The sequence below is a fragment of the Cibotium barometz genome, chromosome 3 (assembly GCF_041138505.1).
Source record: "Cibotium barometz isolate CiBa-2024 chromosome 3, ASM4113850v1, whole genome shotgun sequence".
In the NCBI taxonomy this organism is placed as follows: Eukaryota; Viridiplantae; Streptophyta; class Polypodiopsida; order Cyatheales; family Cibotiaceae; genus Cibotium; species Cibotium barometz.
Window position 1 is genome coordinate 24,400,852 of NC_141048.1, and position 12,729 is coordinate 24,413,580.

General features: G+C 40.5%; 1 protein-coding gene across 2 annotated transcripts; it reads right to left on the reverse strand.

The window, feature by feature from the left end:
- Positions 1 to 428: 428 nt before the first annotated feature.
- On the reverse strand, positions 429 to 2,977 carry LOC147639863 (PHD finger protein ALFIN-LIKE 3-like). 2 transcript variants are annotated; one of them, XM_086774846.1, is made up of 5 exons: positions 2,762 to 2,977; positions 2,523 to 2,555; positions 1,979 to 2,162; positions 1,371 to 1,554; positions 429 to 961 (listed from the first exon to the last, which is right to left on the reverse strand). In XM_086774846.1, exons 1-5 carry the CDS (start codon positions 2,859 to 2,861, stop codon positions 677 to 679), a joined length of 786 nt encoding a protein of 261 aa, XP_086630972.1. In that variant the 5' UTR covers positions 2,862 to 2,977; the 3' UTR covers positions 429 to 676. The 2 variants fall into 2 exon arrangements, with proteins under 2 accessions (XP_086630972.1, XP_086630964.1); XM_086774838.1 differs by having other exon boundaries at positions 1,979 to 2,201; positions 2,762 to 2,976.
- Between the last annotated feature and the right edge of the window lie 9,752 nt (positions 2,978 to 12,729).

Genomic DNA, 12,729 nt, shown 5'->3' on the forward strand with positions numbered 1-12,729 from the left:
GAAGAGTGAAACTGTGGAGGCTTGTGGTCAAGGTGGCCAGCTGTTGGGAGTCAGGGAGGCTTGTGGTCAAGGTGGCCAGCTGTTGGGAGTCAGGGGGTACATCCTACACTGGAAAATATTAAAGTGAAGTTGCTTTTGCAGCCCCAAAACGCTCTCAATAACAACACTCCTGTAAGCATTGCCATGTTAACAGCAAACATGTTGGCAAAAGAGAGCCTAAATATGTCTAAATTGAAAAGATGGCAGTAACAGCAGCACAATTTAGCGAATAAAAACATAAGCCGACCAGCACAGAAAGGGCCAACTGAAGCTGCCAATGAAAAGATCCCATATCTGGACAACAATGTGACATCTCCATCTACAGCTTGCTATAAAACTTTAACAATAAATATTTTCCAAACCAAACACAAAAGCATAGCAAGAAACACTTAAAATAAGGCCAGCCTTAAACTTTGAACTGATTCCGGAATAAAATTTGGAGCCAAGTGTCTCATCTAAGGGGGTATCTTTCCACACGAACAGCTCTCACATACGTATACAAATCTTGTGTGATCATCCCTGAAATGAAATGATTCCTTCATGAAGCTCAGCTAACACCTTGGTGGTATTTTGGCATTCCACTACTGTGTTAATGAAGATCTGCACTTGGCAGCACATTACCGCAACGTCTGTTCACTCATGCACGCTGCCGTTTATTAGTGCAAGATGGGCACTTGTATTGCTTTATATGCTCAGCTCTGGCAGGTGTGATCTTCACACACTTACCATGGAACCATCTCTCACATACATCACAGCAGATCCAAAACTCATCTGGGCCATAGTTCTCACCGCAGCTACCACACAGCGTGCTTTCGTGCTCATCTTCATCTCCTTCATAGTTGTCCTCGTCGTCATCATATTCGTCTACAGCTTCATCCTCATAATCACCATCATCATGAAATGGGGGAGGTTTGCTTGGCTTCTGTAGAGGATTCATATTTCCCGTTAAAAGAACAGAAAGTAAAATGAATAGGCCCATGCACTCTCTCTCTCTCCCCCCCCCCCCACACACACACGCTCGCTCGCTCAGAGGGGGTAAGAAATGTGAACCTATGAGGTACCAATATCATCATATTATGCCCCAGATTACAAGTACGCTTGCTATTGCAAGGTTCTAAGTCTCTCTTTGTGTGTGTGTGTGTGTGTGTGTGTGTGTGTGTGTGTGTGTGTGTGAGAGAGAGAGAGAGAGAGAGAGAGAGAGAGGAACTTACAGATGCACCTACAAATGACAAGGAAAGAGGCATTTGTAGCATATAAATTAGTGAATAAATGGGAATAGAACTATGTTGAGCTAGTCAATGCTCCTACATGTCCAATGCAAAAGAGCTTACCGCCTTTACTGCAGAGAAATTGGCCTTGTTGTTGTTAGGCTTATGGCTGATGACATTACTCTCTTTGGCACTAATCTCTTTGACGGGAGTGGTACTCTCTTTGAGAGTTTCTTTAAAAGGCTTCCTTCCTGTGACGACGTGGAGAACAGTAGGCATATCATTAATCATGTTGAAGAGCTTTTTCCTGCAGCCCACGGAAAACAGAACAAAGATGATGAGCTGACAAAATTATGAAAATCAGGCAAACAATTTGACAGACACAGAAAGCTACTAGGTGTGGGCACATTTCCCATGCTCATCATTGCCAGATCCTGCCCACAAGCAGGCACACGTTTATGTGTAATTTGTCCCCCATTATAACCAGCCAATCAGAGAAGAGGTGAAAGTGAGAATGAAGAAATTCAAATTGCAATTAACGTATTATTATTATTTAACTATAATCAGACTAAAGTGGGAAATTTGAATGGCAAAATACAACTTTTACATGAAAAAAATCAATTCATAAACTAGAATTGAAAATCAAGATGATGAAATTAAAATTGATATGAAAAGTTACATTAAAATTAAAAAAATTAAAGAGAAAATTACCCTTTAAAAAAGGGACTGACCTCTCATTCTTATCAAACCTTGCCCCAAAGTAGAAGGCAACAGAGACGAGCCATGCGTCGCTGTGCACTGCAACAAGAGACAGCCAGTCCTTGCGCAGCATGCCATCGCGGGCAAAATTGATGCCCAAAGCTGGCTCTGGAAGCTCCGGAGGAACCTCCTCAGCTGGTAGATTCACCTCCCACACTTCATCGGGAAAACCATACAGACATAAATTCTCTTTCTCTGCGCAGAGCGGAAAACCCTCATTCTAAACAATTTTCCACGAAAATATACAAGAAATGATGCTAAAATCACCCAAATAAACAAAAATTATGGGAAAAGCAAGGAGGGATTTTCCATTAGCAGATTTTTTAACACAAATGGAAAAATCGAAATATTTTTGAGAAAAAATAAACCAAATACCAAATACGGGATAAAATGGGTTTCGCGACACACCATAATTCCAAACAAGAAAAAAATAAGGCTTATTGCGACGATGAAATCGAAACCCATTTTCCTATTTTTTAATGGGGCAAAAACCAAGACTTGAGCGAGACAGAATACCTGGATCGCATTTCTGGCAGAAAGCTTCGACATCTGCAGAGATCCAGAAATTAGGGTTAGAGACAAGGTCAGGAATGAAAAGGAAAGTGGTTAGCAAAAAGAAACCGACGATGTAAGGATTTAGGGTTAGCAAAAAGCCATGTAGAGGCAGCCCATGCAAGAATTAAATTTCGCAGAGAGCCATCGAAAGCAGCCGATGCAAGAATTAGGGTTCGAAAGAAATTAGGGCACAAACAGACCGGAAGTGAGGGCCTTGAGGACGCCTGCGCGACGGCCCAGAAAGTCCTTGAAGACCTCCTCGACAGTGCGAGGGTTGGATGGAAGGGAGGACTCCTCCATGGATTTTTTAGGGTTAGGGTTTCCTTCTATCTTTTTTCGCTGCTGCAGGTTTTCGGGGGGAAATCCCCTTCATGTTCTTCTACTGCTTGGAGAATGATAAACGGCACACGTGATGTAGTAGACCTCTAAATGTCATCCCACACGTGTGAAGACATGTTTATGTGGGACGCCACGTAGACATAAACAACACAATGCCACCTAGACATGCAGGGGTAGACATAAACAAAACAATGCCACCTAGACATGCACGAAGGGGGGTACACAGCACCCTCCCTACCTTGGAACCATAGTTTCTGATGGACGTTTTTTTTTTAGCATTTTGGCCGTAATATATATAGTTGCGAAATTTTAACATGCCCGTCAAAAATCACACTAAAAAACACAAAAAACTTGCTGCATTTCTACCAAACCCGTCGATTTTAAAGGGCAAGAGCCCCGTCAAAAATCAAGCCTGCTTGGAACCTCATCCCATGGTGTGAAGATAGATCTACATCAGATGCCACCTAGACACACATGATGCTACCTAGGCATGCATGGAAGAGTGAGGCTAAGTCGATCATGATGACGATGTAGATCCTTATCAATGGCACACAAGATCTTTCTCTCTTTTTTTCCCATGATTTTACCCAACACACTCTTTATTCCACCCTTCACGAGAGTGGAGGGGAGGGGTGAACTCGCATCCCATGGATGGTAGCCTAGAGCTCTACTGTTGGGCTATTGTCCCCACCCCGAATATATCTTTAATTTACATGAGGCAAGTTTTGACCAGGACAAATGACACCTTGACATGCATGAGCCACCTACACATGTACGCAACCCTCACATTAATATATGAAGTAAATCTTGACATCACCCAGGCAAAAATGTAACCACACCTAAGGGACATTGAAGGAGCCTAGGTCATCATGTAATGATTAGGTGGTAGTTTAATGTAGACCTTGTAAGTTTTGTTGCATCACATCCAATCAAGTATGGGTGGGTAGCAACAACATAACCACATGTCCATATGACACTTTAAAGGAGGAAGACATCCTCGAATTCACATGTTCATTAACTTAGTCATTTGGTGATAACTTAATTGCAAGCAAACTAAGCATTGATTCCACTAATTGATTGGGAGGAAAAGATGATCAACCATTGATTAAGACATCATTAATTATCCTTTGAGACATCATTGATTAAGAGGTCTTTAATTATCCTTTAAATTGTTTGATTAAGAAGTCCTTAATCATCCTTTAAATTGTTTGGTGGTCTAAATCTCCCATTTCTAGCAAAATTGGAATTGTACCTTAATATCTTATCCAAATGTATGATTCAAGTTTCAATTTCTAAAATTGTGCTTTAATCATCAAGTAGAGAGAAGATTTTGATTAAACATATTATCCCATTTATCAACTCCTTCTAATGGTATCCTTTCATATTCCTTTATTAATGTTTTTCGTCGTGGATTTTCTTGATTTCTTACTCAAATTATAGACCTTTGATTATTCTTTGAATTTGCTTGTCCCAATCAATCTCTTCATATGCACTAATTCAAAGGGCTTTCTTCTTTGAATGATTGTAGACAAAAAGGGGCATGAGCCCACAAAGAAGAGAACCTTAATTTTTTCAAATTTCAATAGCCTTGAGGATTCTCATTATTGAGAGGAGATATAATTAATCTATTAATTAAAGTTGAATCCCATTGATTACACACACACACACGCACACACGCACACACGCACACACACAAATGAAATTTTTTCAAATTTCAATAGCCTTGACGATTCCCATTATTGAGAGGAGATATAATTAATCTATTAATTAAAGTTGAATCCCATTGATTACACACACACACACACACACACACATAAATGAAAAAATAAATCACTAGTATAGTTTTTCCTCCTCTTTGTGTTATATGTACACCACTTCTAAAGAAGAGTAAAGACAAGCAAGATGAGGTGGAGGTCCCAAAGATTACAAAAGCACCACAAAATTATGACTAGAGGCTATTAAGATGAGTTTTTTTTTGTGGGATCAAAAAAAAAAAAAGACGAGTTTTAAATATAAGCATTAATAGCTTTTCCAACATGGTTGGCCCCATGAAGAATGAAATTCCTATGTCCATGATGTGCACGTAATGGTGGAGACGTGAGTGTTGTACAAGCGTAGAGAGGTTTAATGTGTATCTATATAGCTAGGGTTTACAAGAAGAGAGAGAGAGAGGGAGAGAGAGGGAGAGAGAGGGAGAGAGAGGGAGAGAGAGAGTTACTCACAATCCAAATTTTTTTCAAGTGGGGAAAGATTCATTGTTATGAGAGATATCCCGCTTACAAACATGCCCATTGGTATACTTTTGTCCTTCCTTGTTGGGAGACCAAGGCAAGTCTACTCTCCAAGCTAGGGAAAGATTCATTGTTATGAGAGAAATCCCACTTACAAACATTTCCATTGGTATACTTTTGTCCTTCCTTGTTTGGAGACCAAGGCAAGTCTACTCCTCCTCCCATGGATCATGCTTCCTTGTGCCTATTCCTTCTCCAAGCTACATAAAGGAAAGTACAATGGAAGGTTGCTCTACCATTAGACATGTATAAGCATTATCACAATACCACTCTCCTACTTATAGCACATCCTCAAACACATCCTCATGATATCTTCTCTTCCTCCCTCGACCTCATCTCTCCCTTGTCTTCATAGTTTCACTTCCTCAAGCTTTACCCCACTCTAGCTTGAGATTTCATCCTAAAGCTTATTCCTTCACTCAAGAGAAATCAATGTAATTTTCTTTTACTCATACAAACCTTAAACATCAAATGAGTACCACAAATTAAAGAAAAATGAACAAGACAAGATGTTAACCACTCTGTTGGTTAGCATGGTTTCACCTACCTAAGACCTATTGTAAGGCTCCTGACCATCTTATCCACTCGAACGGGCACTTATCTTTTGTAAGATGACATTGGAACACATAAAGCGGCCTTACCATATGCTTAATTTCAAATAGGGAAAGTCTATAACCTCCGTGTACATAGCTACTTAAGACTAGCAAGTCATTTTTTATAATAAGCAATACATAATCATTCCCTTGTATAGTTTACTCATGAGCTTTCCTTTTCCCCCTTCTTACTTGCTTGTATGCCATTGAATCTTTCTTACTTGATGGATGCATGCTAGATAGTTTTGATTGTAGGTTGTCTTCTTGCATTTACTTCCCTACCTATTATGAGATAGAACCATCGTGAAGGACCATCTAAAAAATCACTGTGAAGTGTCCAATTCGTGCATGGTGTGTCAATTTTCGAGTGTCTGTGGTGTCCATTGGTGTGTGTGTGTGTGTGTGTGTGTGTGTGTGTGTGTGTGTGTGTCGAATTAGGGTGTGTGGGTGTGTGCCTAATTGATGTGTGTGTGTGTGTGTGTGTGTGTGTGTGTGTGTGTGTGTGTGTGTGTCCAATTGGTGTATATGTAGACACGTGAGACAACATACGTAAGTTTAGAGGTAGGTATACGTAACATTGTACCGACCAATTATTACTACCTTAAAGACTTGTAAGGACATACTTACTCATGTTCTTTAAGGATTTTCTTATCATACAATTTGTACTAGCTATAATTTCTAAGGAAAATTCTTGTTCTTTTTATAATTATTGGGACATTAAAGTACACTTATTGTCATAGGCCTAGTATATAAAATTATGTGCCCATGCTAGGCTTTATTTCATAAAAATAAAGTAGTAAACCTAGTTCATTAAAAAAAAAGGTGTGAGCCTAGAGACGTGAAATGGACATGTGGTGGGCCTAGAAGCGTAAGTCAACACATATGAACCTAGAGAAAAAAATATAAAAATATAAAAATCTTTAAACTTACAAAAACTTTATGAAAATAAAATGTAGTTTTGTAGCTTGATCAGAATAGACGTGTTCAAAATCAATTTCAGACCTGCTTGAGAAAAATAGATGTGTTTGAAATTAGTTTCAAATCTGCTTCAAGAATCACTATAGACTATTTTAGTAGGGTGAAACCTTTGATGCGACTAATTGTTAATTGTTAGAAATGATAAGACAGTCGACTATAGTGCATCAAACCTAGCCAACCTTTAGTCCTTGTAAATAACCATCGCTTAACAAAGGGCTCCTTGTGCTAAGAAGTCAAAACTCCTTTGGATCCACCTTAACTGAGGAGCTATGGGACAAAATGAGCCGACTAAACCTAAACGTGAGCGGAGGAATAGCGGAATACCTAGAAACAGAATCTCCCACAGTCCTTCAAACCCTATATTCACCAATCGGCCATGTAAACATCATCATAAATTTCATTAAAAGGCATTAAACCACCCTATTTTTGGGTGAATCTCTAGAGAACCATGAACCTTAAGCTTTGCTCCCTCAACAAGAAAGTGGTCAAACCATGCCAGACGTCGCACCACAATGTTCCAAAAATCTCTTCTAAGTCTATCTCTTTTAGGCTATTAACTTTGTGAATAAGGTCCATTGTTTAGACATGAGTTGTACTGCTCCACTCATGTTAGAATCTTCATTTTTTAAGGTTTTTCATTATTTTCTGTAATTTATTTTGATCTTTTCAAGAAGAATATATTCATAATCACTTCTTTGTTGAAATTAGGGTTGCAGAAAAGCACACAAAGCTTGGAGAAGAAGAAGCAAGAATGTACACAACACATAGTGTATTAGATTGTGTCAATGTACAAAGATAAGTTAGCCCTAGAATGATGGGCGTATATACAAGCCGGGGGAAAAAACCTCCTAAGGAGGGAAAAAGTGCCCCGGCGGTCCTAGTGTGTTCATACACATCACTGCCTATATATATGGCAACAAATCCCCCCTGGGAGTGATGGTGTGAACGAGAGCTGGCACTCATGTATGAGAAGTGCCATGCTCGAAGTAGATCAGTCCACAAAGGGGAGCAAGCCCAAAGCTTTGCGGAAAGCTTCAAACTTCTCACGAGAGGAAGCGCCTTTGTGAAAAGATCGGCGAGGTTGTCCTGTGTCGGCACATATGCCAAGCTGATCTCTCCTGCTGAGAGTCTCTCTCCCTGACATAGTGATAATGCAGCTCAATGTGCTTTGTGCGAGCATGAAAAACTAGGTTTCTCGCAACTGCCAATGCGCTCTGACTGTCAGTGTAGATAGAGGTGGCAGACTCCTGTCCAACGCCCAAGTCAGCCATAAGCTATCTAAGCCACACACACTCAACCATAGCTGTGAAAGCTGCCCTGTACTCAGCTTCACAAAACTAGAAGTGGCCATAGTAGGTTGCTTCTTGCTCAACCAAGATATGCATGAGCTACCGCGAGCATGAAACAAAAACCACTTGTGGACACTCTTGTGTCATAGCAACCAGCCCAATCTGAGTCCGAAAAAGCATGTAAATCTGGCGACAATGATCCCCCCTTGGGATAAAACAACCCAAGATGTATGGTGCCACTCAAGTAGCGAAAGATGCGTTTAACTGCAGCCTTCCAATGCTGAGACCCTGGGCTATGCATAAACCTGCTTACCTGTGAGACTGCAAACTGAATGTCCGGTCTCGTAATGCATACATAAATGAGGCAACCAACAGCTGTCTGATAGAGTGTGACATCAAAGTGATCTCCAACATCATGAAGACTCAACTTCAAACCTGTCTCCATTGGAGTAGCAATAGGCTTGCAGTCTTCAAGGCCAAATCTCCGCAACAATGTCTCAATATACTTTGTCTGGCATAAAGCAATACTTCCATCACACTGCTTAAATTGTATCCCCAAATAATGATGTAAATGCTCCAAATCTGACATCTCAAAAGAGGCATTCAAATCAGCCTTAAAATCAGCAATATGATTCTCATTTGGTCCTGTGAGCAGCATGTCATCGACATAGAGAGCAATGATTAGATGTACATCATCCACACGTTTAACATAAAAAGTGCTTTCTGTTGGACTATTCTGAAAACCATGTGCAGTCAAATATGCATGTATCTTTTCATACCAAGCTCATGGAGCTTGCTTTAAACCATACAAAGCCTTTTTCAACCTGCACACTTTGTTTTCCTGTCCTCTTTGAACAAAACCACGAGGCTACGATACATACACCTCCTCATGCAAATCTCCATTCAAGAACGCAGTCTTTATGTCCAACTGATGTACATTCCAACCATTATGAGCTGCCAATGCACAAATGCTATGAATGGTAGTCATATGACAAGTGGGAGCAAAGGTCTCATCAAAACCAATGCCCTTTAAATTCTTGAGCATAACCCTTTGAAACAAGTCTAGCCTTATAGCGATCAACACTGCCATCTGGCTTTCGTTTCAACTTAAAAACCCACTTACATCCAATGACCTTTTTACCAATAGGCTTTCGTTTCAAGTTAAAAACCCACTTACATCCAATGACCTTTTTACCAGGCAAATCACACAAAGACCATGTACCATTCTTCATTATAGCATCATATTCACTTTGCATTGTAGCCAACCAGTTTTCTGATTTTTGTGCCTCATCAAATGAAAGAGGTTCTTCCTCTTCACACATACTAGACATAGCCAAAGCACAACAATCTGATGCATAAGAGGCATGCTGAAAACCTGAACGAGTACGACTAGAAATAGGTGCATCAATTTTACTATCACGCAAGGTTTGCACCAGCCATTTAGGCATACCTCTAGCCTGCTCATTTTCAGCCCTATCCTCATAAATTACATCCTGTAAATCTGCATCAGAAATAGGCTGATCTATGATGTCGTTTAAAATCTGCATAGGCTGAATATTTGCCTCATTAGGACTTACATTTGAATTCCCACTTGTAAACAGAGGCAACAACGTATCAAATACATCCCGTGAGCTCACACCTGTCTCTTTGGTACATGACAACAAAGGCTGCACAGCATCTTCCACAAAAACAACATCTTGACTAATCAAGATACGCTTTGACTACGAATGATACAATCTGTAACCCTTGCTCTCAGCACTGTAACCAACAAAAATGCATTTGACAGCCTTAATCATCCAATTTTCTACGTTGTTGTACAGGCACTAAAACATAGGCCAAGCAACCAAAGACACGCAAGTGACCAATAGAAGGCTTCCTGCCATGCCAAGCTTCGTATGGAGGAACAGCTGCAAGGCCTTAGTGGGACACCTGTTGAGTATATATGCAGCACATATGACAGCCTCAAGCCAAAACGCATGTGGCAAAGCTTGGCTTTTGACCATACATCATGCCATCTCCATAAGTGACCTGTTTTTTCTCTCAGCAACACCATTTTGCTGAGGGGTATACGGCACTGTACATTGGTGTTTTATCCCACGACTAGCCAGAAATGCATCAAACTCTTTTGACATGTACTCCCCTCTTGATCAAAACGGAGGGTGCCCATAGTACAATTGGATACATTTTCAACCACCATAAGCAAAAACTGTTTGAAGCACAAAAACACTTCGGACTTTGCCTTCAGTGGATATACCCATGCATGCCTTGAGTAATCATCAATGAAAGTCACGAAGTACAAGTGTTTACCAACAAATGAGGGAGTTTGCATAGGCCCACATACATCACTATGTACAAGTCGCAATTTGCGAGTGGCCCGCACAGAACCATCCTTTGGAAACGCAGAATGCTGCATTTTGCCCAAAATACAGCCTTCACAAACATGTTTTAATGGTGCCTCAAGAGGTGGCAATGAAGCAACCATATCAAATTTTTGCAAACGCAGCAAACTAGCAAAGTTCAGATGACCAAAACGAGCATGCCATAGTTTTGCATCTGAAACTGCCTTTTCATCACAAAAACTGCATTTGCTGAATCCTCCACACACTTGTCATAAGAATTGAGCCTATATAGCCCACAAAACAAGGTGCTAGATACAATAATCGTATTACCAAAAGTCAAATCATGAACAGTACATCTGTCATCCACAAATTTGACTACAAGTCCAAGTCTAGCAAGCGCAGAGACAGACAATAGATTCTTCTTTATCCCTGGCAAATACAAAGCATCTGAAAGTGTGAAAGCGCTGCCATTTGCAGCAGTAAGCATAATTTTACCAACGCCCTTCATTGGGTAAGAAGCATTATTGGCACATGTGACAGTATTCCCATTAGGGATAGCCTCAAGACAAGTGAACATATCATGATGCGAGGTAATGTGCTTTGTAGCACCACTGTCAAAATACCATACATCAGAGTCAACAAAAACTGCCAAACATGCATCATGTACAGATGGGTCATACTAGCAATACATGCTAAATGCCCATTCTGTATCACGCACAACATTTGCAGAATCTGCATTTGTAGAAGCATCCGCTATTGTGGCTGCATTTGACTCTTTCTTCTTTGCCTCTTTAGCCTTTAGCTTAGGGCAATTCTTAATGACATTGCCTTACAATAGTTGCACCTGATTTTTTTCTTGCCTTTATCAAGAGCCTTCTCAGACCTATTGTTGCTACCTGTGGAAGGAGAAGAAGTTGCAGACCTACTAATAGGAGAAGAAACAGTGGAAGGGACTGCCTTTCCACTTCTTCTCTGCTGGGCAGCAACAAATGCCTGATCAACTACACGCTGCCTAGCCCTGTTTTGCCTAGACTGCACTTCTTGCAAGAGCTTGTTAACTAAAGTATCATACTTGACAACATCAGGTCTGTCCTCAGTATAACAAGTCTCCACGTGGAAGCAAAAGTCTGATATGACTCAAGTAAAGCATCAAGAACAGTCTGCACAAGAGAATGATCAAGAATAATCTCACTTGCAAAAATCAACTGTTCCTTGAGATCTTTAATCTCAGCAAGAAAAATATTCATGTCATCATCTTCCTGCATAATCTTTGATTCTATCTCTTTACGCAGGTAAGAGATTTTTGCCTCGTTATACGGCCTCATTACGACCTGCATACAAACCAGCTAGAATATCCCAAGCCTGTTTTGTTGTTTTAGCTGAACGAATATGTGGAGTGATGTTACGTTTGACAGAAAGTGCAACCAAGACATGAGCCTGCGCATCTTTACCATCCCAACGAGCTTGTTCAGTAGTGGGTAAAACAGCAGCAACAATAGAGCTGCTAGAACCTGCAACATCCTCAACAGATCCTACATCCACAGAACCTGGACGTACATCCATACCCTGCACAATGTTCCACACTCCTTTTGCAACCAAAACATGCTGCATCATGTATGCCCAAAGTGGGTAGTTGCTGTCTCCATCCAATTTGTCATCAGCAGCACATGCGAAATACATCATTGCTGTTATCAGCCATGGCCACTGACTGAAACTGATGCAAAAGCTACCTGTAATGAAGCAAAGACTGAACAGAAAACAACTCGTGCTATGTAGCACGGTCCACAATAGAATACGTATGCCTGTTTTGCAGAAAACTGCACTGTCGAAATTTCTCAATCGGAGAACGTGAGTTGGAGGGTGCTAGCGGCGTAGCCCTGAGAGTCGATGCCTGCTCTGATACCAATTGTTGGAATTAGGGTTGAAGGAAAGCACACAAAACTTGGAGAAGAAGAAGCAAGAATGCACACAACACACAGTGTATTAGATTGTGTCAATGTACAAAGATAAGTTAGCCCTAGAATGATGGGCGTATATACAAGCCGGGGGAAAAAACCTCCTAAGGAGGGAAAAAGTGCCCCGATGGTCCTAAGTGTGTTCACACACATCATTGCCTATATATATGGCAACATTCCTTTAGATGATTCAACTTGTGGCACATCTATGAAAGAAGATGCAGTCATCATGTAAAGGAAATTTTTCTTTCTATCTGCATTCTTGAATGTAGACCTAAATTTGTGTTTGACCACATCTAAGGTAGCTAATAGTTGCCTTAGATGTGGCACATCTATGAAAGAAGATGCACTCATCATGTAAAGGAAATTTTTCTTTCTATCTAC

Excerpts from the sequence above, each read along its gene's own strand:
- LOC147639863 (XM_086774838.1), bottom strand. The coding sequence starts at position 2,861 with ATGGAGGAGTCCTCCCTTCCATCCAACCCTCGCACTGTCGAGGAGGTC. Across the intron at positions 2,556-2,761 it reads CCTCAAGGCCCTCACTTCCG|ATGTCGAAGCTTTCTGCCAG; the intron begins GTCTGTTTGTGC and ends GGATCTCTGCAG. Across the intron at positions 1,555-1,978 it reads AGGTTTGATAAGAATGAGAG|GAAAAAGCTCTTCAACATGA; the intron begins GTCAGTCCCTTT and ends CGTGGGCTGCAG.